Here is a 25,194-nt window from a genome sequence, read left to right as displayed (position 1 = left end):
ATCTACCCCTCCTGGCACCTATGCTGCGATCTTCAAGGTGTGCAACTGAACTATCTTAACACCCTACGAAGTTGTCAGGACAGTTTAGGTTATTGGAAGACAAACATGAAAACAGAAGCAACAATCCATTTCACGATGGGGTTGCAATAAACCAGGGTAGGACACTGCGTCAGTCTGGTGGCAGGCAAACATTCTACATTTAACATAGTCAGCTTTCTTAAAAATTAAAAATAACCTCTATATACTTTTTCTGTTCCCTTTTAGTTATAGAAATTTTTTTTTCCTATTTTCCTTAAAGTTGGGGTTTCACTCAAGTCCCTTTCAGTCTGGCTTAGGTCCTCAAGGGGTTATATTATTATTGATAAGAAAATTTACTGATTCATTAGTGACAAAGTTTTTGACAAAGTCATTGCTACGATTAACTAGCTGTAAGATCACCCTCCCCAGCTATGAAGACCCACTGACAAAACATCTCCCACCCTGAAGCTCAGCTCAACAATTTAGAAAAATTTCTTTGTCCACTCCCTGCTAAAGACTCATCTCTTATCAGAGACATTTTTTCTGAGGGCGCAGAATAGACAGGCAAGGAATCCTTCTTGAAGCTGAAACTGTCCGCCTATAGTTCATAAAGCAAGTTGTCCCTCCCTCCCGCATTTTTCCTAAGGAAACCCCTGGTAGTGGAGGCTGGCGGGGGGAGCCGGGGGGCCACGGGCTCTGTTCCCCGCCCCCCCGCACTGATCTTTGTGCTCAACTCTGTTCTTCTGTCAGCCCCTGAAGTTTATGTTAAATGAAGCGTTAATGATCACAGCAGTAAAGGCGGGGTCACACTCTTACATGAATCTTCTAAAATTTTCACTTTGAGAATTTCTTCAGAAATTAAAAAGATTCAGTTTTCTTTTCCCCCTTTATGGAACTGTGCTCAGGAGGAGGAAACGCAGTTTGAACATTAACTGACAAGTAAAAACAAAAATAGATCAAGTGACCTTGGACAAGTCACCTCACCTTTGTAGGATTTTGTTTCTATGCGAGTGCGCGCGCGCGCGCGGTAAGTGTTCTCTAGGCTTTTCACAGCTTGAACACGCCACGAGTCGGAATTCTAGGCAGGCTGTGGGGGCTGGAAGAGGAGTGTGGACACCCTCCCTTCCCTAAGTTCCAGACTCCTGAGAAACAATGTCCCTGTGAAGGACCCACAGAGATCCCGCCAAACTGGACATGCAAAAACAGAAACCGCGAAAAGAAGGGAAGCTATGAGCGCTGAACTGTTACTCACAGCAGACACCTGCACCCTATGACAAGTGACAGGCATTTCAAATAGGTACCGGGCAGGCGCAGACAGAAAACAGTAACGCGAGGGGCACCCATGCCCTAGAAGCTCCCGCGGCACCGCCGCTCCGAACCCCGGCCCCCCGCAGGGCCGCCCCGTCGCCTTCCCGCCGCCTAAGCCCTTAGCCCCGCGCAACAGTCCAGGTCCTTCCCGAGCACCTTCCCAGCGGGTTCCCGGCGCCGCTCCTCCTCCGCGGGCTCCCGGCTGGAGGCCGACCCCTCCCCCACCCCGCTCCCGGCCCGCGCGGCGGCTGCGGGGCCGTCCCGGGCGCCGCCGCATTGGCGGGTCGCTGCGGCAGCGACGCGCAGCCTCCCGCGGCCGCCGCGGCCCCCGCGCCCGCGCTCCCGCCGCGCCCGCAGTCCGAGCCCCGCGCGCGGCCGCCGAGGCCCTGGGGCCCGCAGCCCGGAGCCCACGCCTGCGCGCTGCCTCCGCCGCTCGCTCGGAGCTGCGTCGCCCCCGAGCGGGGCGAGATGCGGAACGGCTCCCGCCTGGGCGACGCTCTTAAGATGTCCCTGCCGCGAAGGTCCCGGATCCGCTCCTCCGTGGGTGAGAAAGCAGGGACGCGCGGCGGGCGGTGGGCTGGGCGGGCGCCGGCGCGGCCGGTGACACTGCCCCGCCCCCGCCCCCTCCCCGGGGCCGCGGGCCGCCCGCGCCTCCGCAGCTCTGCGCCGCCCTCACCTGGGGGGCTGGGCGCCGCTGCACCGCGCCGCGGGGGGCCCGAAGCCGGGGAGCGGGCGGGGGCCTCCGAGACCCGGGCCGAGCCTCGGCCAGGTGCGCTCGTTAGCTCTTCGCGCGCACGTCGGTCGGCTCCTGCGCGGGGAGGCGGCGGCTGTGGCCGGGAGCGGGCGGGACCCCCCCCCCCCCCCCCCCCCCCCGGCGGTGCCCGGCTGTCCCCCAGGGCGGTGGGCGCGGCTGGAGGGCGCGGAGTCCCTCTCGCCTTTCCCGCCGGCCGGCCTCACGGTGCGCGGTGTTTGCCGCAGAGCTCAGAGGGAGCCGGGAGGGTCCCACGACTGTTTGTCGCTCCCGCTCCCGGGGTTCTGGGGCCTCGGAGCAGCCGCTGTACCCACCGAGCAGCCGCCCACCGCCGTCTGGGACACGAACCCCGCATGCGCCCGGGCGTTGGGCCGCCTGATCCACCGGCGCTTCGGACAGCACCCCCACCTCACGTCTGGGTTCTGTTCTTTTTCACACATTTAGAAACCAAAATCCTGTTGAGTTGGATGTTATGTGATGATGATGCAGGACGCGTTCCCCACACCCTTAGATCATGAAAAATCGAAAGGGAGCTTCAAAAACACTTAGATTTCTTACCACTTCAGGACTTGCGGAAAGTTCGTAGGTAGATGTGTGATATGAGGAAGGTTACAGGGTGTGCAGCTTGGAGCTGGGGTCACTTGTAATCTTTGTGTTTCTTGTTTTGAGAAACAGGCATCTTAAAACCAGCGACTCCTATTTCTGTAGTTGGGTAATGTGAGAGGGAAACAGCTTATCAGGTAATTTAGAGCAGACTTTCTTACATTTAAGCAATGTAAGGGCACCTTCAAATTCATTTTGATGGGACTCCCAGTGTAAAAAAATCACAGGGCATATGGGTTGAGACTAGATTGTGGAGAGGAAGGGCTGAGCCCAGGGCCCAGTGGGAGGGGACAGCAGTAATCAGGTGCCAGATGGTTCCTGTGGCAGTGCTCAGGTGGAAGGAGGGGGAGTGTGCACATCCTCCATATGTTCCAAGGTAGAGCCAACAGCATTTGCTTATGACTTGGATGGGGCTTAAGTAAAAGAGGAGAATCTAAGATGGCACAGAGGTTTTTGTTCTGAGAAACTGGAAGAATGTACCACTCACTGGGATGGGAAGACTGCAGAAAGAACGGTTCTTTTTTTGCAGAGGGAGGAGGGTGATAGTCAGGAATTTGGTTTTGAACACATGAAGTGACACTAGAGAGCCGAGTGGAGATGTTTAGCAGAGAATTGGATTTATGAGCTTAGAGTTCAGGGGAGTATTGTTCTAGACCAGAGAGATACATTCAAAAGTCCTCAGCAGGGCTCCGTGGGTATGTCACCATGTAGTTGCATAGGGCCCGGCTTGTGGAAGATGCCTACATTTGCTTTAATGCTTGGCTGCGGTAATCTTGGAAGTACTAATAAATTTTGGACAAGGGGCCTGCATTTTCATTCTGCACTGGGCTCTGCCAATTAGCTAGTGTGTACAGATGTGCACAGAAGGAGAGGGGTCCTTGGGCAGGGTCCTGGGCATTCCAACATTTCAAGGTCAGGGAGCTTAGAGCAGCAGTAAAAGGGCTGAAGGAATGGCCAGTGAGGTCAGAGGAGACCCAGAGAGGGGTGCTCAGCATCTCGGGGTGGGGGCAGATGTGCAGGAATTGGGGAGTGTTCAGTTGTGCACAGTGCTGCTCAAGAAAGATGAGGCTTGAGAACCGACCTTTCGACTTAGCAATGTGGAGGTCATTGGTGACCTTGAAAAGAGCTGTTTTTATATCATCATCAGAATATGAACGTCTGTAGAGCAGTTTCCAGACAGACTAAGAGGACAGATAATGGGAACAGCATGTCCAGAAAACTCTTTAGGGTAAATTCTGCAGAAAAGGGGGAGAGTAAATTGAGTGGTAGCTGGAGGAAGATATGAGTTCCAGAGAAGTTGTTTTGTTTTAAGACTAATATTGGAGTTGTACAGTCGATGGCATAAATGTCAAAGTAAGGGGTTTTTAGGGAGAAGGGAGGAACGGTGATCTGAGATCAATGAGAAATGGTCATCAGGGCAGAGCAATGAAAGACAGAAGTTCCAGAGGCAGAGGATCTTGCTGAAGACAGGTTGCAAGTTCCAGAAGACACACAGGACAGTTTTAAAAGATGGGGTCTGTCTAGAATATTTACACACTCTATGAGGAAGAGGGAGGACCTGGATAGCGTGGGCTCCCTGGGTGACTTGGTGACCTTGGGCATAGGGCCTCAGAAGGCGGGTTTGGATGATGACCCTGGCAGATAGAGGTGGTGAGGCTGTACGTGTTTCTAGGGAAGGGTGGATTGGATGCTGGAGGCCTGGCCCAGGGGTGTCCTGCTCTCTGGAATCTACCCTTTTCAGTTGACTGAGGTGTGGAGCCAGGAGTGAGGCCTTGCCATCTGCAGAGCTTGCCCTCAAAGCTTTGGGCAGCTTCTTCACCCATTATGCAAAAACGTAGTGGCTCTTTTGGGCCCCTTACATATACACACACGTGTGTGTATGTATATGTGTGTGTGTGTGTATATATATGTATATATGTGTGTGTGTATATATATATAAACATATATTTAAATTAATAATTTTTTTGACAGGAAGTAAGATTTTTTGGTGAGCAGGACTCAGGAGGGGGTGGCACTGAGGCGCTCGAGAGTGCAGGGCTCTCCATTTGTCCTGGGGCCATGGATAAGAATGCATATGACCCCATAGCCATCTGGGATGAGTCGATTTTCACATATATTTTTAAAAGAGCCTTTTCTGAAAATGAAACAAAACAAAACAAAAACGTCTGTACACACTGGCTACATACTTTTTGGTTAAATTTGTTTAAATTTATACATTAATCTGGGGAGAAGAGACATTTTTAAAATTTTGTGTCAGCTGCAAACATGATATTTCTCATCATTTAATGTCTTACATTTTCTGTTAAAGTGTCATAATTTTTTCCACGAGGTTTCTATGCATTTTAAAAGATTGATTCCAAGATTCGTAAATTTCTACAAGGAATGGGATTATTCCAGATTTACATTTTAAATTGGTTGTTGCTAATGTCTAGGAAAGTTACTGGGTTTTTCTAATGATTGTGTATCCAACAGCCTGGTGAACTGTCTTATACATTTTGATAGTTTATGGATTCTCTTAATTTTGTGTGTGTAGTAGACAGTCTCATTTTCTGCAAATAATAATTTTGTTTCTTTATCATTGTTATAACTCTTATTTTTTTATTTCATTATGTTTGCTAGTACTATCAACAAAAGTTTGACCAGAAGTGCTATGCTTGCTTTGCTCTTGGAACACTGAAGTTAGTGCTTCCAGAATTCCATGTGGAGTATGATATTTACTGTCAGAGTTTGGTAGCTGTTCTGTATTAAAGTAACGGTACTCTTCTGTTCCTACCTAGTACTCAGTAAGGGCAGAGGCTCATTTACTGTGTACCATGAGATAATCACAAGAGACTAGGAAAACACTTTAAGATTCCCAGATGGTTGTGGGGTCTTTCGCTTTTGTCTCTGGGTCTTTGTGTTCATTAAAAATGAATCATGGCCTACCTATCAGAATGGCTATAATAAAAAATGGTGCTATCACCAAATCTTGGCAAGGATGCAGAGAAACTGGATCACTTATATAGTGTTGCTGGGGATGTAAAATGGGATAGCCGCTCAGAAAAAATGTTTGGCAGTTTCTTATAAAGCTAAATATGCAACTACCGTTTGCCAGAGCAGTTGTATTCTTGGGCATTTATTCCCAAGAAATGGAAACATATTCATACAAAAACCTATACATCAATATTCATGGCAGCTGTAATTGTAATAGCCAGAAAATCAGATGTCCTTCAATGGCTGGATGACTAAACAAACTGAGGTACATCCACACCATGGAGTACTATTCAGCAAGAAAAAGGAACCAACTCCTGGTATACCCAACACCTTGGGTGGATCTCCAGGGAATTGCCCCAAGTGAAAAAAGCCCAGGCCCATAAGGGTACATGATGTCTGATCCTATTTCTATATCATTCATGAAATGACAAAATTATAGAAATGGACAGTGGATTAGTGGTTGCCCATGGTGAAGGTGGGTGTGGGGGTGGGAGGGATAGAAGGGCAGCCTGATAAAAGGGATCCTTGTGGTGATGAAAATGTTCTCTATCTGATTTATCCCTCATGAAGTGTTTGATTTTTTTAATTCTCACCCAAGGATATTTTTCCATTGCTTTCAGAGAGAGTTGGGGGGGGGGCGGGAGAGAGAGAAACATCAATTGGTTGCCTCCCGCACTTGCCCCGACCAGGGCTGGGGATCGTGCCTGCAACTGAGCTACGAGCCCTTGGCTGGAACTGAACCTGTGACCTTTCAGTCTGCGGGCTGCCACTGAGCCAAACTAGCTAGGGCCCAACATGAGTTTTGCAAGATGTTACCACTATGAGAAACTGGGAAAAGAATACAAAAATAAATAAATAAATCTCTGTATTATTTCTTATAACTCATATGAATCTAAAGGATCTCAAAAAGTTTAATTAAAAAAATAAACCAGCCCAGCCGGGTGTGGCTCAGCGGTTGAGCATCCACCTAGGATCCAGGCGATCAGGGTTCGATTCCAGGTCAGGGCACATGCCCGGGTTGTGGGCTTGATCAATGACTCTCATCATTGATGTTTCTCTCTCTCCCTCTCCTTTCCTCTCTCTGAAATCAATAAAGATATATTTAAAAAATAAATAAACCATAGTAATTTTCCATCAAAAGAAAATAATTGTCATGTAATTCAGGACATTTGAGTTACATGTTTATAATTCCATTGGACACCACCTATTTCTATAACACAGCAGAGCTCTGTGCTTAAGAAGCTTAGTGCTTGGCACATTGCCTCCTGCTTGATATATCTTGGTAGGGTCTAGAGCAGGGTAAACTTAGACAGTGGTTTACTCCCTTAAAATTACACTTCTCATTTTTTTACAAACTTGTAATGGAAGGATCAAAGATCACAGTCTGCTTCAGGATTATCTGTTGAGCTGCATACTATTTAGTAAAACAATTCTGGGATTATTATTTCTTGCCTGTGAGATATATTTAACTCCTCTCTTAACATGGATATTCAGTTGTACTTTTGTCAGTTCTAACATTCCCCAAAGCTGTATTTTGTGCCAGTGTGTCTCAGACATTTTACCAGAGGATGGGAATTCAAAGACTAAAGCGGGGGTGATCCTCATGCGTTTATGGAGCTTCTAGTCTGATCAAGGTGGAGCCTTTAGTAGTAAGGGAGACAGAGCTGTGGATTTTAACAAATATGTATTCAATGCCTACTATGTGCCAGGCACTGCTTCTAATGCTAGAGATAGAGAGTGGAGCAAGTGTGCTGTCATAGAGCTTATGGTCTCGTGGTTGGGTCCAGCATGTGGGGTGAGTGCTCTCAACTCTCTTATCCTGCTGTGCGTTGACCCTTGCGGATGGTGCACACTGGTGAACAGGGAAGTGAAGTGGGCGAGTGCCTGTATGGGTGTGTGGTGTGGGGGTGAGTAGTGAGGACAGAAAGGAAGGGGGGGCAGTTTTCTATGGACTGCGGCATCAGTGGTACCCAGGGCGGAAGCTGCCAGTCCCTATCTTACTGAGTTTATGGATTTGGCTAAGTGCTGGAAGATTAGCAACGAAGAGCAGGCCGGCAGTATTTGCACAGACCAAATCCAGAAACCTTCCTAGAGTCCTCCAAATCCCACGCTCATCTACCCATTTCTTCTGCCCTTTCCTGGTCATCAAAGGTGTTTTTTGTTTGGTTTTGTTTACGTAAGATTCCTGCATGGACTTAGTTTTCCCATAAACAGCCTATCCCATGTTTTAAGGGGAGGATGAGGAGAACCGGGGCAGCTGAAAATATGAAGAGCTGTAATGTTAGAATGTAAGCTCCCGATGGTACCCCAGAGATGGTTGGATCCTCTCATTTCACAGGTGAGAAAAATAATTCAGAAATGTTCCATGCTTGTGGGTTAACTTCTGGCAGGACCAGCTAATTCCCAAGGCCACTGTGCTTTCTGCCATCTCCAGCCTGCCTAGTTCAATGTTCAGACTTAAATTGTACAGAGTAGTTCATTCATTGTTTATTGTTTTCTGTTCCTCAAATGGAAATAAATAAGGAACTGGGCCTAATTTCCTTCCATTTTCTGTACTATCTATTCTCTGGGTACTCAATAAATAAAGATTTGGCTGAACTCTGTCATGGATTATTTTTGGACTTGGTTTAAAGGTCTAGGTTATGTTTGGAAGTTTCTTTGAGGTAGTTGTATGTATAGGGGTTGATGTACCAGGCTTTATGGTTAGGGAGCATTGGATTCAAATTTTGACACTGTCGTTTGCTACCTGTATGACATTTAAAAACTTCCGTTACTTCTGTTACAGATGGGGATGAAAGTGAATTTTGTACCTCATGGGGCTGTTGTGATTAGTGAGTAATAATGTATATAAAAGTGCATGCATTAATTATTCAATACATCTAGAGAACTTTATGATGTAATCAAGCTTATATTGACAATATGACAGCTATTTTTATTTATTTTTTTATTGAATTTGTTGGGGTGACACTGGTTAACAAAATTCTATAGGTTTCAGGTGTACGATTCTACAACACATCACCTGTACACTGTCCTGTGTGTTCACCACCCCAGGTCAAGTCTTCATCATCACCATTTATGCCCCCTCAGGTTGCCTGTCAACCAAAGTCAACTCCTCCACCTAAATACTTATTCTGCGTAATGGCACAATTGGCAAAAACTTCAGTTGTCATCGGCTCCCCCTCTAAAGCTAGCAGTGGAGGCCTATCTAGGAGAAGACTACCGTAGAGTCATTACTGGAGAATAAGTGTTCTTTTTGTGTCGTTGTCCAGGTGTATGATTGCCCACCAGGCACTCTGAGTATAGACCGAGTGTTCATCCTCTAATGTCTCTGAAGGTTATCACCTTCTGTTAAAAGTAGTCCTGCCTTCAAGGCCATTTTCCACCCTACAGGTGGTCAATAAACACCTGAGTTGATGGCTTCAGTTGTTTAATAATTGATTTTACTTTTCCAATGGATGTTTTATCTTGAACGTTGATCAGACAGGGGTGCCAGTTAGACGAATAAATTAAAATTATTCTCTAGAAAGTTTTCAAACATTTATGGGAGGATGTCTATAGAGCTCCTTTAAAGATGGGTGTCTACCTTTCCTCCTTGGATCTTTACATGTACTAAATATAACTTCTGGTCGATACCACACTGAACACAAGAGGTTACTTACATCCATTTAGGCCCTTAAAAGTGCTCGGAGCAAATGTTAACAACCATTAAGGAAGGCTAAAAATAAAAGTGATCTCATATCCATGCCTGGGGGAGTTTCTCCCCATTGTCATCAAGGGCAGATGCAGAAAGAGGACCTAGGAGAGGGCTCTTGCCTAGACAGAGAATGCTGAAGTGGGGGTAGTCAGTGGCACGTGCAAAATACCCTGACTGCACAAAAGGACACAGGCACACCTGCATGGCTACCTGCACAGATGTGTTCACAAGGGTGCATGAATAACACTGTTTATTCATCAGCAATGATCATGGAAGGCTCACTGGGCAAATGTATTACCATAGATGTGTGTGTGTATGTTGCGCACACACACGTGCCTATTGTTTATGTGTGTAAGTCTCTTGCTCCGACAGCTCACATCTTACCTTGCTCACTGCCTCTCTTTAAGTTCCAGAATCTGATATATCATCAAATTTCATCCTAAAAAGTGATCTAATCTTGATTAATTCTTATTTAGAGGATTTACATTTGCAAGTGAGTTTTCCACTCTTTTGTAGTCTTATGCCAGGTAATAAGCGAGCGCCACATTTCCCCCATTTCACACATTTCCCTGAAGCGTTCGGTGCTCCCTTTCCCTTTTCTGTTGCTGGAGATGCTGCGTTAGCCATAAGCAGCGCTGAGTTCCCAAGATTGCCGTAAATATTTTAAGCACATTACCGAGGCTGATCCTCTGGGAAACTAGGGTAAGCAGACACTACATGGAGGAAGTACTTCTCAGTTCTGACATTAGGAATGTCGTTCCAGACAGTGAGTTCAAAGATGGTTGCTTTCCCTCCAGGCCTTAAATGATACCTTCCTGCCATGGGGAAGTTCATTCATATTCAAAGGGAGAAGCAGTGTACTGGCCGATGATATATTCCGCTTAGTGCACCACAGGATCAGGCCTCTTATCAACTATTTTTAGCTACATAATGATTATCCATATTTAAGATGATTTTCTATTTTCTTTTCTTTATTCTGATAAACTGAGGAAACATAGCTTTGGTTTTAAAACTACGGAATTTTTATTTCTGAACTCCCAAAGAGTTACTGTGGCAGACAAACTAAGTGACCTGTCTGTGCCCTGGAATTTCAGGGCTCACTCAGCAGCTGAGTCTCACCTGCGGGTTGCTAGGAGTGTAAGATGACTGCTGTTTCTGTTGCGTTCCTTGCTCCCATCCCCCATGTCCCTTCTTCCCCAAGTTTCTAGTGCTGTTCATGTGTGCTGGCAAAAATAACAGAGAGAGACTTTCTGGGTCCACTTTAAGTTCGAGTTCAGATTGACCCTTCCTGATTGTTGGAAATACGTTTCTTCAACACCGTTTAACTCTTCCACTATCTGATTTTCTGATGCTAGAGTTCAGGCAAATTTTCTGGAAGGAAAGAGCCCACTGTGGGCAGGTGATTGAGAAGGTACCATAGGTAAAAATAAATGGGGCTGAGTGTGAGCCGTGAAGATAAGTGAATGCAAAGGAAGTGCCCAGATAGGGCAGTTACAGCTCTCCAGCTGAGTTGGAATCAGCAAGTTGTTGACCTGGAAACCGGGGAGGCGGGGGATGAGGTAGAAGCTCTTCTTGGTTAGGGGCAAGTGGAAAAGCCCTATTTGTATCTTGCCTGTTTGATAATTGCCCTTCAGAGAGCCCAAGACACTCTGTACAGAGTAGGGATTACTTTCTAGAGTCTGGCATTGCCAAAGTTGAAGGTGACTTTTTAGATCTATGCTGTCCAGTGTGGTGGCCACCAGCTGCATGTGTGATATGTGAGTGAGAATGGAGCTATGCTGTGTCACATGTACACTGGATTTGAAGATTTATTTCAAAAAAGAAATGTAGCCTGGCCAGTGTGGCTCAGTGGTTGAGTGTCAACCCAGGAACCAAGAGGTCACCAGTTCTATTCCTGGTCTCAGGGCACAGGACCAGGTTTCGGGCTTGATGCCCAGTGGGAGGTGTGCAGGAGGCAGGTGATCAGTGATTCTCTCTCATCATTGATGTTTCTCTCTCTCCCTCTTTCTAAAAATCAATAAAAGCACATTTAAAAAAAGGAATGTAAAACATCTCATTACTGTTTTATGCTTAGTATGTATTGAAATAATATTTTGGCTATGTCAGTTAAATAAACTACATTTAAAAATTATTTTTTGTGTTTCTTTTTACTTTGTATTAGTGTGGCTACTAAAAAAGTTAAAACTGTGTATGTGGCTTGCATTATATTTCTATTGGACAACACTATTATAGGTCATCTTGTCCAAACATTTTTGATTGACTGTGGAATTGCAGACTTTCATAAATAAAAATGATCTGGCAGCCTGACACCCTCATTTCTAGGTGAAGAAACCAAGGCTAGGAAAGGTCAAATTCCAGGACTTACCCAGTTCCTGTTCCAAGGGACAGTGACAGAGGCAAGAGCCATGTCTTTAAATTCCTCCAGTATTCTTCTCAGGGTTGTTTTGTCTTCCTCTTACATTGAGTGAAAATCTCCCTCGGGCACAGTATAATATATCCACCTAAAGTGAATTTTGAAAATGAACTGGGTCATGGTACTGTGCACTTATATTTCTTTGAACCTACTCTCTAATAAAAGGTAGTTGCTTGTCTTTGGCTGTTTTCAGATATTATCACTGTTTGCAGGGAGGATCTTCAAATATTATGCTCTTGCAATTTATGATTTATATGAACTTGAAACCATGTGCTGTGCAGTCAGGCGTAACAGCTGGCAAATCTTATTGGCCCATAGAACAGCCTCCTTTATAAACATCCAGTGGGTATCTCAGAAGCGGGTTTTTCTCCCCAGAGACTAGTCATTAATTGGAGTTGAGTTGGTGTTTGTTTGTTTTTTTAAAGCAACACATCTTAAAAATGTCCCCCTCTTAGTGTATATTTTCTTCATAATGTATTACTTTTTCAAATATGTGTCCCAGAAAAACAGAGGAAGTAACTATAAAAGAAAAAATCCAAGGAGGCAGTGTTTAAACCCCATCAGCGGCTAGTGCCACTGAATCTTGGTGAAAAGATAAAGCAGGTTTTATTACCAGGCGATGAAGCAAGACTTTTTTAGATTGTTCATGATTTTGAGTTTTTAAGAATTTCTTTTAAACTACATTAGTGAAATTATGGGCTCTGGTGATACAGTGTTGGTGACCAAGATGATACTTGTGTTGTGGTTAGTGACCTGACACCTTGTATCAGTGGTGTGTGGTTGCTGTGCTTCGGGACATGACGTGACTCAGTCTGTGAGTCTGTATAGTGCACAGCTATTTTGTCTGCAGTCTGTGATATGCTTCAGTGGAGGTCTTGGCTTTGTGAGCGTGGCTGTAGAGTATGCCCCATTTTGGGAGAATTGCTTAGTGTTGTCTTCTAGTTTAGTAATTCGCTATTCAGCTTTGGTTTTCTTTTTTTTCTCTCCTTAGTTTTTCGTATCTATTGAATTTATATATATATGTAATCCTCACCCAAGGATATGTTTTTATTGATTTTAGAGAGAAAGGAAGGGAGAGGGAGAGAGAGGAACACTGATGTGAGAGAGAAACATCAATCTGTTGCCTCCTGTACGTGCCCTGACTGGGGGTTGAACCCTAAACCTGGGAATCGAACCTGCAACCTTTTGGTGTACAGGACAAAGCTCCAACCATCCGAGCCACCCGGCCAGGGCTCTATTGACTTTTTGTTCCAACAATTACATATTCGTTTTCCAAGGTGTCTAATTGGTTCTTTTTTCATTAGAGTCGAGCATTGCTTCATGTTTTGAATACTCATTTCCTGGAGGAGACATTCCAAAGTCTTTTTCTTATTGTTTTATTATTTGAGTGTGAGCTCTGCGTTCTCCTTTCCCTGGTGTTCATGCACCTTGAGTACTTTGTTACTGCAAAACTATTTTTTTTTTTTTCCAGTTAAGAGTCCCTGGAACGCACCAAGCAAACCTTCAGGGGACCCTGCGTGCCATCTTCAGTGAGTGCAGGGACGATGGACAGTAGCAGGCGGCCCACTCGATGGCTGGTCTTCAGAGCTGGGCTGCTCCTCATTCCTTCCATGCAGAGAGCTCTGTGTCCCAGGAACAGGGGCCCTCGCTAAAGGAAAACCGCTGGCCTTTTAGTTTCCCGAGGTCCAGTGTTTTAGTGGTTTAACCCTCGTGAGGCGTTGTAGGGGGCCACCTGAGCTGCTCGAGTTGTTCATCCTGCTCTTTCCCTCCTTGGCTTGAGTGCACCCATGCTGGTCGAGGAGCGGAAGCCAACCGGAGTCCACACTCTAACCTCACTTGATCTGTGCTATAGTTTAGGCTGACTGCAGGCCTGTGTTTAGTCAGGGCACAGCCCAGGTACCTCTAGTCAGGCCTGCTTTTGAGTTTTGACCCTGGCACCTCCTGGCTGGGTGTCCTTGGGGAGTCTCTCGGCTCCACTTTTCTCATCTATAAAGTATAGGTGTTAATACTGCCTACCTCACTGACTGTTGAGAGATCCGAAGTAGATAACATACAGGGTGGGGCAAAAGTAGATATACAGTTGTTTGTATGGAAAATAATACAATAATTAGTAAATAATAAAAGAATAAACTCTGTGTTTCAAGAACTCATAACTATAAACCTCCTTTTGCCCCACCCTGTATATGGGACACTTAATACTACCTGAAAAGTAGGGTTACTTATGAATCATTATAAAATTAATAATTAGAACTGATGCTAATATATTGCAATTATTTCAAGAATATTATGCAAGGGACACAGAGACCTGACCCTCCTCCATTTTATTTTGTCTAATTTTCCCCATGTAGTATAGACTCTTACTGTATGGATATAAATGTCTTTGGAAAGTCATCCGACAGTTGCAGTAGGCTTAACTTTTAAAGGACATTGCAAAGTTCTATGCACATCAGGAGAGGCATGGGAGAATTTGCCTGTTCCTGTGAACCAAAGCCATTTTTCTACCTGATTAAGGTACTTTGGGACACTTAGAGGAATGCAGTGATTATGCAGAACTCTGTTACCCAGCCTCCCTGCCCCGCTGTGCCCACTGGAGGGGACGCGGGGCAGGCAGAGCTGGCCCCATCTCAGACTTGCACTTCTCAACCAGAATCTGCTAAACCTAGTAGTACTTTGGTCACTGATAGGGTCAATGTTTTCCTCTTGGAACCCAAATTGTCATTTTCTCTTATCACTGGCAGGAAAGGGGGGACCACCTCGTAGACTTCAGATTCTGAAACAATCTGGAATAATGGGGTGTTTTCTTTTTCTACTTTGATTTCCCCTACAGAGCACATCATTTTTAAAAAAAATATACCTGTATTGATTTCAGAGAGAGGAAGGGAGAGGGAGACAGAGAGATAGAAACATCAATGATGAGAGAGTCATTGATCAGTTGCCTCCTGCATGCCCCCAACTAGGGACTGAACCTGCAACCCCGGCATGTGCCCTGACTGGGAATCGAACCTCTATCTACTGGATCCTAGGTCGACGCTCAACCACTGAGCCACGGCTGTCCGGGCCACAGAGCACATCTTGCAGCACCTCATGACTTCCCAGCTGATCCTGTAAATTCAGGAATCAGTCACTGTCTCTCTGGACCCTTAGGGGAAAATTCTCCCAGGCCGTTAGCATTGGAAATAAAGAGAACAGGCTCATTCTGTGCTTGGAACTAAGGCACTAAATAACTGAAGAAAACCTCAAGCTGAGGTGGCCCTGCCTGGAAAGCCATTGAGGATTACTCAGGGCAGCGGTGAGCAGCCATGGGCTGCAAACTGTTTTAGCAGGAATCAAAATAGTGCGAACAGGTCTGAGTGGCAGGGTCTCAATGGACATGTTTCCAAGTCTTAAAACATCTCCTTTTTTTGTTTATACGTGTCCATTTCTAAACACTTGCTTCTGCTTTTGTAGGTCACTCTGAGGTGGGTTGCAAGCCATAGTCACCTCCCAGGTTAGCTTGAGCACGTTTCCACGTTAGGAGGGTGAAGCCCTGAGCTGGGGGAGACGGGGTGCTGGGCGGAGCCCTGGAGGTGTTCCCCTCCTAGAGGCCGCGTTTACTGTTGGTGGGCTTTGGCTGGACGTGCACAGCCTCACGGCTTTGAGTACTTCCCTGCTCTCTAAAATGGGTATAAATAGCAAACACTTTCACCACCTTCCCTTGGGGCACCACCAAAGAACAGGAAAAATATTGAAGTAACTGAAACATTACTTAGAGCTGTAACTTTCTAAAACTCTAATGATAATTTTGTAATTACAAGAGTTTTGGTAGATGGAAAAATTTAAGCTGTTTCTTTAACCTGAAAATATTTCCATATATCAAATGTAATGCAAATGTTCCTATGTATTAAACTTTTTTCTCTCTGCTGATATTTTCAGATATTTCTGTGGTTGAGGTTGTTCTGGTGGAGACATTGTTGTCTTAACTTGCTTAATGTCAGAGTTAAGAGAGGGAGGATGGCAGGCGGGCAGGAGGGTCCTGCCGCAGTGACAAGGTGGAGAACTTCCTGGAGGGCAAGTCAAGGGCGCTCAGGCAGCCTTGGTCGGGAGGGCTCCTCGGGGGTGAGTGGCCTGAGCACAGGAGCAGCTACAGGGCCGTGAGGGGTAGGAGGGAAGGTGCATGTAAAGTGCATAAAGGACACGTTGTCTCCACCTGCTTGATGGAAAAGAGGTTCTCCAAGGAGGCTGAGAAATCCAAGAGGCTTAAGGGCGAGGGCAAACTTCCCGAGGGGAGAAGAGCCTCTGTGGCTGCGGGGGGTTCAGTCAGCACGGGACAGGCTGCCTGCCCCGCCAAAGATGACTGACAAAGATTACATTTCCTTTTCAAAAGATGCCATAAGACAAATAACTTAATTAAGATAGTGGCACTTACTGAAATTGGAGAAAATACAGGGAGGCAAATGGCCATTGTTTTATTTTCGGGAATTGAAATTAGGCAACTTTGTTTTAAAGTCTGTTTTGTCTGGTGTAAGTATTGTTACCCCAGCTTTTTGTTTGTTTCCATTTTGATGAAATATCTTTTTCCATCTCTTCACTTTCAGTCTGCGTGTGTCATTTGATCTGAAGTGAGTCATATAGACAGCAGATGTAAGCGTCTTGTTTTTGGCTATGTTTTTTTATCCATTCAGCCACCCCATGTCCTGAATAGAATGTCTAGTCCATTTACATTTAAAGTAATTATTGATAGGTAGTCACTTATTGCCATTTTAATTGTTTTCATACTAGATTTATAAGTGGTTGGTCTACTACCTTTATTATATGTTTGCCTTTACTAGTGAGATTTTATTTTTTCCATATATATTTTTTTCTTTCTGGTTTTGGCCTGTTCTTTTCAACTTAAAGCAAAGGCTATAACAAGAGACAAAGAAAGACCCAGCAATTTCACCTTTGGGTGAAGTTCGTCAGAGAAAGACAAATACTGTATCATTTCACTTACATGTGGAATCTGAAAAACAAAACAAATGAGCAAACAAAACAAATAGACCCATAGAAAACAAACTGGTAGTTGCCAGAGGATTGGGTAAAAAGGTGAAGGGGATTAGAGGTGAGAAGGTGAAGGCACAAACTCACAGCTGTGACATCTGTAAATCATGGGGACGTGAAGTGTACCTGCAGGGTAGGGAATGCAGTCCGCAGCATCGCAGCAGCTCTGCACAGTGCCAGGCTGTTACTAGACTTCTCGTGGTGATCACTTTGTAGGTCCATAAATGTCAAATCACTGTATCGTACACATGAAACTAATATAATATTGTATGTTAACTACACTATCATCAAAAAGAGCTTTACATTCCAAAATGAAAAAAATAAAAAGAAAATAGGCAAGTTTGGAAATCAGAAATCCTGGCATTTTCGATGTGGGGAGAATGAAATAGAAATGGTTAAATTCTGTGATGTTAAAATAGGAAGGTGATTTTGTTGCGTCCGATAAATTACTTATGCCACATTTTTTCCTCTAAAGTACCAAAACTCTGGGCACAACGGGGTCAGTAATTATGAGCAAAGGAAACGAACAATAGACTGGGAAAGGTGAGGGGAGCACACGGTGTAGGCACCTTCTGTGAGGTATCTTCAGCTTGGCCCAGGTTTACTCAGAAATCTTCAGGCTCTTCTCTCTCATCAGGGAGGAGCCAGCGAGAGCTGCCTGGGGGTGAATGCAGCCTGTGAATGGCTGATGCGCACAGTCAGAGAGGCACCGAGAAAAGGTGCATTTGGAGATTACTGGAGAAGGGCATTTATATACCTGCTTATCATACTCAGAGTGAATTGGAGGAGAAGTACCCGACATATATTCCCTGAGCTGGATTTTACTCAAACCCACAACTGTTCATTGAACATTTCTCATGTCTGATGTGTCAGGAAGTGACCTGGGTTGTGGATAAAGGATGCGTAATACTACACAGTTCCTGTTTCCAAGGATTTATCATCTGGTTGGGGAGATAAGACCTAGATATGTAAAGAGGAAATTAAAAACAACAACACACTGATATTTTAAAACAATAATAGAAGAGGTGCCCCCAAGGCATAATTAATTGGTGCATGAGTTAGGAGGAGAATGACAGACTGGTCATGGTAAGCTTTTCTTTTTTTTTCTTTTTTTAATATATCTTTATTGATTTCAAAGAGAGGAAAGGAGAGGGAGAGAGAGAGATAGAAACATCAATGATGAGAGAGTCATTGATCGAGCCTGCAACCTGGGCATGTGCCCTGACCGGGAATTGAACCCCGATCGCCTGGATCCTAGGTTGATGCTCAACCGCTGAGCCACGCCCGGCCGGGCATGGTAAACTTTTAAGAGGAGAATTTAAGTTAGTAATTTTTTATCTGAATGACCTATGTAGGTGGCGGGACAAACATCTAATTACCAAACATCTGTTCTTCTTAACCTCCTGTGAATTACCCTCTTCCCCTTTGAGCTCAGGATGGCATATAAGCCTCAGGTGCCAGTCTTGTCCTGGGGTCTCATTTTCTTTGACCAACCAAAGGGCAGAAGGAAGAATTTTCTCCCCTACAGGCTATGTAAAAAGTCAGGGTTATTAAGGTGTAATTTACATACGTGAAATTCACCTTTTTTAGTGGTAAAGTATTGCTTGATGATGTTGACAAATGTATACAGCTTCGTATGATCATGTCACACAGTTATTTCATTACTCAAAAAGTTCTGCATGCCATTTGGTAGTCAGTTCTCTCCCCACCTCTCCCAGCTCCTGACAAGCACTGATCTGATTTCTGTCCCTAAAGTGTTGCCTTTTCCAGAGTGTCAGACAGATGGAATCGTGGTATGCAGTTTTTTGTGACTGGCTTCTTTCATGTACTGCTTTTGAGGTTCATCCATGTCTGTAGTTTCATTCCTTTGTACAGCTGACAAGTATTTTATTTTATAGATGGACCACATTTTTTTTTTTAATCCTTTTACTTGTTTTCTTGAGTTAGACTTTGAAGGATGTGTAGATTTAGATGGAGGTGTGGTAATGGTGGGGAGAGGACGGGGCAATTTGGAGGTAATGAGGTCAAATAGAATTTTTTTTTTTTTAAATATATCTTTATTGATTTCAGAGAGAGGAAAGGAGAGGGAGAGAGAGAGAGAGAAACATCAATGATGAGAGAGTCATTGATCGAGCCCACAACCCGGGCATGTGCCCTGACCGGGAATCGAACCCCGATCGCCTGGATCCTAGGTCGACGCTCAACCTCTGATCCACGCCTGGCCCGGCTAGAATGAGTTTCTGAGATATACCCTGACTTTGGGAAGGACCAGTAAGTCATTCAGAGAGGAAGACTCCTGAGTATGAAGATTTATCTGCATTTTTATCTAGCTCAAGCATTTATTCCCACTTTATACTTTAACCAGCATAATTTCTCCCTACCCTGGACTCCTGTTGTGCTGTCTACTCTTCGCCCATCTACCCACTTCTCCATCCATCTATTACTTATCCCCTTTACTTACTCTGTTTAATTCATCATTTAGTGACATTTGTTGAAGGCCTTCAAAGTACCAGACACTGAGTTTATGATCAAGTTAAACAAATGAAAAATCGTAATCCCTAGAAGTTCTTAATGTAGTGGAGGGCGTAGCGGGAAAGTCCACAGTTAACAGAAAAAGTTATCATATAATGATTTAAATTGTTATTTAAGTTTCTAAGCTCACCTTGCCTTCTATTTCAGTTCCTCAAATATCTTAAGAGTTCAACACGTATAAAAGATAATTTAAGTTGAAATCCTTTAGGTTAGTTTTGGCCTTTGGGAAAGAAAAGAAACTGACTTGCATGGATGGTTATGTTTTTGCCCTTGCAGGATGCCATGCAAAAGTAATTTTGGTGGGGACCCTGGAACAGGCTGTCTTAAGTGGGTGTAGGGCTCAGGCAAAAATCATAGCGTACAGCAGTTACATTTTTCTCAATACCTATTTGTGATTGAGGAAATAGTTTGAAAAAATGCCAATAAGCAACAGTCTATCCTGATGTACAATATATAAGTACATGGATTAAAAAATAAAATTATCTAACTCCGTTGCATGGAGGTGAATGGGCAAAGGCAGCCAGGATGTCCCTGAGTGCTGAGCCCATGCAATGTGAAGTGTAGTCAGGTGCAGCATCCCCCCTCCCCCCCATGAATAGAAACGCTGGCTACCTGATGTCTTAGACCAGTGGTGGACGTCAGTGGTGTGTGCTAGTGACCTATAGTGAGCCCCACAGTAGGCCATAGGTCCGTGAGGACAGCCTAGTCTCCTCTGCTTCATTATCATTGCCCCTGGTGGTTGGCATACAGTAGCTGCTCAATAAACATTGTTGACTGAAGGCCCTGAACTAAAAGACCTGACCTGGAAATACAAATTTGAATGTAACTTGGTTACTGTTCTTGAGGAACTCAGGAGAGGAGGAAGATCTTTATAGGATTATTTCCATACAATGTGATAAGTTTTATTAAAAGATAAGGGTGAGGTTGAGATGTGACAAGGGGAAGAGTATAATTTTGACTAAGGTGGGACTGATCAAGAGAAAGTAATGCTATTATAAAGAGTCTTTATTTAACTGAAGTAATGAATGTGAAAGGAAATAAGACAGGGGACAGATATTATAAGCCCCAGGTTGTCCATTTGTATCGATATGTACAATAAAATTTTATTACTGTTATTAGTTTTTACCTCTGCTTGAAAAGTTCGCTGCAATTTACAGCAGTGATTTCCACATGCCAGTTTGTAGACTGGATAAGGCACAATCAGAAGGACAGGACAGGGCTATCTAATCTGCATGTTTAACCAGCTCCCTTCCCCTCACCCCAGGACCCCTGGTGTAGAACAGTGGCTCTCAGACTGAAGCAGGTACCGGAGACACTGGGTGGTTTGTTAAAATGCGGATGGCTGGGCCCTACCCTCAGAGGTTCAGATTCAGTAGGTTGAGAGGGGAGGGGAGCAAGATTTTGTATTTCTGACAAATCCCCAAGTGATGCTGCTGCTGCTGCTGGTCTGTGAGCACACCGGGAGACTCAATACCTTGTAAGATCACCACTGATTTGGTGGCACTTCTGAGGAACAGAGTGGTCCACATTAATGACGTATCCAGATAACTACAGCTTAGCTCTCTGAATGCCAAACCTTTGTTTCTTTAAATCATGTTAAGAAAACACTTTCTCAAATGAATTGTGCATTTATTTACTTTCTTAAACAGAGGATTCTGAACATCATCTCACCCTCCCTTGGCGACATAGGATCATCATATTGAACATCCATTATGGTTCTGTTCAGTGACCCACAGGGGGGACATTTGAGCTGGGCAGCACCAGCCAACAGCCAGCACAGATTCCTGTCCTCAAGATGCAGAAGGGGCTGGGGCCTCCTGCCTTTGGCAGGCATCAACCTTGCAGCCACTAGTTCATGGGAAGGCCCTGCAGGTCTAGGGAGGGGGTCTGAGGAGGCCACTCCTCAAGCCACTTAGGGGCTTGGGACAGTGGCGTTTTAGCAACTGGTGCAGAAGTATTTCAATATTTCAACACAGTAAGGCCACACATTGCACACCAACCCTGAATATACATTGGTTCTGTGATTGCCCAGTTCAATAACAGGTAGTTTTTATTGTTATTGTTTCTTTCTCTTTATTATCAGGTCCTCAGCTGTCATTAATTATTAACTTTTACTCATTCATTGAACAACTGCGGAGCACTCTGGATTTATACAAAGGTGAATTGGGCATACAGTGAGCATGCTGCCTGGCTGGGAAATTACGCAGGGTCCTTACCTTCTCTTGGTAAAATTTAAATGCATTCTTGCCCCTCCAATATTGCAGAATAGTGAGGATAAAAATGAAAAAAAATGCAAAAGCCCTTTAAAATGGTTACATATTACACAGATGAAAGATTAGTTTTCTTTATATTGGACGTATTAAAAATAGGATCTCCAGAGAAGTGGCATGATGCTCTAATAGAAGAGGCATTTTCTCAAAAAATTTTAGCCTTGCACACTATAGCAAATGCTATGTGTATCAAGTTAAAAATCGAATCTGAACAAAAGGGCTAGCAGGAACCTTATTAATAAATGCTTGCTCAGGCTGGAGTGAGGAGGCTCTTGTGTCCTTTAAGTGGCAGCCAAAAGCTTTCCCTCCCAAAATAACCAGTTTTTCATTGCTGTTCTCCTGCTTCAAGCTGTTCTTTCTTTAGCAATGAACACAATTGAGGCCAGATTATGAGTGACAATGATAAGCGCTTTCTGGTTGGGGGAACAAAGCAGCAGACATGGGTAGGAGAACCGGGCATCAGCCACAAGCAGGCTTCGTGGCCCCAGCCCCATGTCTGAGGGTGAAAGGACAGGAGTGACATAAAGGTCCTTCAACAATAGCTTCTCTCCTGTGCTTGTTTGCCATGGTGCTGGCTCCTGGGTCTGCATCAAAACAAGCATATGACTTACTGGTTTAATTTCATCGTTCCTTTGCTTTTCAGTCGAGAGTAGCTGAGTCAGGCTGGGCCCCAGTTAAAAAAAACTCTAGTGGAAATGTGGTCCTCTGAATTGTAACTTCCTCAAACCCATCTAGAGGGGCTTCCTTGGCAACATGCCTCTGGTTCTGCGGACCAGTCCATTTCGGCTAGTAATACTGAATTAGAAGAGACTGGTTGAATCAGGCTGTGGAGGTACACATCCTATTGCATCGGAGAAAATATGGAAAAAATGCTCTAATCAGAATTCAGGTTGAATTGTAAATTCTGTCTTCACCTTTGCCAGGAACTCACTAGGTGACCTTGAATAAATTTTCAGCTCCCTGTATCCAGATTTTTCAATTCTGGGCCAGCTTTCCGCATAGGAAGACTAGGGGGTTACCTCTAGATTTGTGGTAGCTGTATTGCCCAGAACTCAATAGGAGCACATGACCTGCAAATATTTTTTAACATATATTTATTTTAATGGAATATTACCTACTGACTTGATTTATTTGCATCCGTGATACTTGAAGTTTGAAGGTTCAGAAGAGTAGGGAGCTTGAAGTTGGGAATGTCCAGGAAAATCCCACATGTATGATCGCTACATCTTTATGAAGCTTATCAGTTTGGTTTATTTATCACAGGCAAGATAGATCCTAAAAGCAGGAAGAATGGAGGGAGGCCGCTGAAAGGAATCCATTCATTTACTCTTCCGTCCGCTCGGATGTTTACTTGGTATGTGCCTGGCACTGTGTTAGTGGTGAGAATATGCTGATGGGTAGGGTATGAACATCTGGCCCAGTGGAAGACACAGACAAGGAGACAGGCTTTACAGAAAGGCAGGTAAATGCTACAGCAGGGAAAGTGGAGGCAGCACATGAGAAAAGCACCAGGCCTGGTGGCTGGAGAAGGCTTCCTGGAGGAAGCGGTATCTAAGACTGAATGAAGACTGAGTCATGCAAAGAAGGGTGTTGGGGTGGCAAGACTGTTCAGGGCAAAGGAAAGAGTAGGGACAGAAACCTGCAGGGGACTGAGAGCCTGCGACGGACCTGGAAACAGTCCATTCTAGCTGGCACTTGTGAAGGGAGACAGAACTGGCTGGAAAGCTCAGCCACATTAAACCACTTGAACTTTGTCTGTGTGGGGTGGAGAATCCTCTGGAGGACTTTAAAGTGCCACAATAAGACTTGCACTAGGGAACTTAGACTCTGGTTTCCCTGGGGGGGATTGGCTTGGAGATGAGAGTGATTTTACCAAGGAGAGCATTAGTAGGAGAGGAAAGGGAGAGGGCAAATCCGGGACTCCCCGGGAGGGGCAGTGAGCGTGGAGGGAAGTGGATGCGCACGGGGACCCCTGGTCGGATGCGGGGATGCGGGGAAAGGCAAGCGCGCTGCTTCGATTTCTGGTTGGGACAGCTGGGAGCCGGAGCAAGGTTTTGGAGGGACATAATGACTTTCATTTTTTTGGCCATGTTGGTTTGAAGCGAGAGGGTGAGGAGCTGGTGTCTAATAGTTGGATCTAAGGTGTGGCACCTGGGGCGAGAGATTCAGAGTCTTTGCCGGGTATTCACGGGAACTGATGCTTTTGTGAAGGATGAGGAAAGGTGAGAAGAAAGTGTCCCAAACCGAGTGCTCCTAAATATTAACATTCAAGGAGCCGGCAGAGGAGGAGAAAGCTCTGAGTGCCATTGAGAAGTGGCCAAGAAGTTGGCAGAAATAAGAGAGTGCGGCCTCCCCCTGCTGCATGCGGACGGCAGTCGGCAGGATCAGATGATGCGGGGGGGCGAGGGAGATGCGGGCTATGAAGGTTTGATTGAGCAGCAAGAGGTTCTTGGAGACCTTGAGAGCTTGAGGAGAGCAGCTCGGTGGATGGCTAGGGACAGCGGCCGATTGCGGTGTCTGAGACAAGGAGAGGGAGGAGCCAATGGGCACACATAGACGACACTTTCAGAGAGCTCGGCGTCAAGGGGAGGGGTGGAAGTTGTTGAAAAAGGGGTAAAAGTACAGAAATGGAGTCCTGAAGAATGATATTTAGCACGTAAGGACTGGTCATGCTCTTATATATGAAGCTAAACTTAGAATACACCTCCCACCCAGAGATCATCCCACCTCTCTCAGATCTTCAGCAGGCTGTGTCTCCCACTGCCCCTGGGCTTTGGGGCTGCCCCTTTGGGCCGCTGTAGATCTAAGTGAGACCAGGCTCCCTGTGCTCCGAGGCACTGCCCAGGCTCGTCTCCAGCCCATCTTCTCCTGGAGAGCCTGATGCACCAGATTCAGGGCTGAACCTTCTGGTTTGAATAAATGGACAGAATCCTAAACATGATGTGATACAAAGTCATGACATAGTATTATGTGCTCTGGCTTGTTGTGTTCTTTTAGGCTGCATAGTTACTAGTACACACTTCATAGTGCACATTCTGGGCAGCGAAGGTTCTGGGGAAACTGGGAAATGGGATTTACCTGCAGGTGTACAACCTTCCCTGCTTCCCTTTAGCCACTCCTATGTTCCCGTACCCCTGGCTTCCCTTGACCTGTCCGTTGGCTCATAACTCATTCATTCACGCACTCATTCAACAAGAATACTTCGAGGGTCTATGTGCCAGGATGTGATTGGCTCTAGGGATTCAAAGATCAATAAAATGGGATTTTTGCCCTGTGTGGGCAGTGTGACAAATGCTATAACAGGACTGTGAACACATTACAGTGGGAGCTCTATAGAAGGCCGGGGAATGTAGAAAGGGCAGGGAGGCCTCATAGAGGAGGTGACATTTGAGTCCAGCATGGAGAGAGGAGATGGATTTTTCTAGGTGGTTGAAGCTGAGACCATGCTTGGAATGTACCCATCTCTCTGCTCTGCACTCGTCTCTCTCTTGGAGGGTCAGATTCTGGGTTAATGAGTTGATGACCAGTTTTGTCACCCTTTCCAGAAAGTGTATTATGTCTTCCAGGTAAGATATTTTTATTTTAACAATGCCATTGTGTGGTTAATGCCTCAACC

General features: G+C 45.1%; 1 protein-coding gene across 3 annotated transcripts in view; it reads left to right on the top strand.

Moving 5' to 3' along the window:
• Window positions 1-1,712: 1,712 nt before the first annotated feature.
• The window catches only part of ATP8A2 (ATPase phospholipid transporting 8A2), a 515,363-nt gene continuing 491,881 nt past the window's right edge, over window positions 1,713-25,194 (top strand). Inside the window, exon 1 of one of the 3 annotated variants that reach the window (XM_081130125.1) lies at window positions 1,713-1,870. In XM_081130125.1, the coding sequence (XP_080986251.1) occupies window positions 1,795-1,870 (76 nt within the window). In that variant the 5' untranslated portion in view covers window positions 1,713-1,794. Of the gene's footprint in view, window positions 1,871-17,809; window positions 17,863-25,194 lie in introns of those variants that run through there. The other 2 variants (XM_081130126.1, XM_081130127.1) reach the window with 2 other exon arrangements.

Source organism: Miniopterus schreibersii (assembly GCF_964146895.1).
Source record: "Miniopterus schreibersii genome assembly, chromosome: 2".
Classification (NCBI taxonomy): domain Eukaryota; kingdom Metazoa; phylum Chordata; class Mammalia; order Chiroptera; family Miniopteridae; genus Miniopterus; species Miniopterus schreibersii.
Note: the sequence above shows the minus strand (reverse complement) of the source record. Positions and strands in the feature narration are given on the sequence as shown.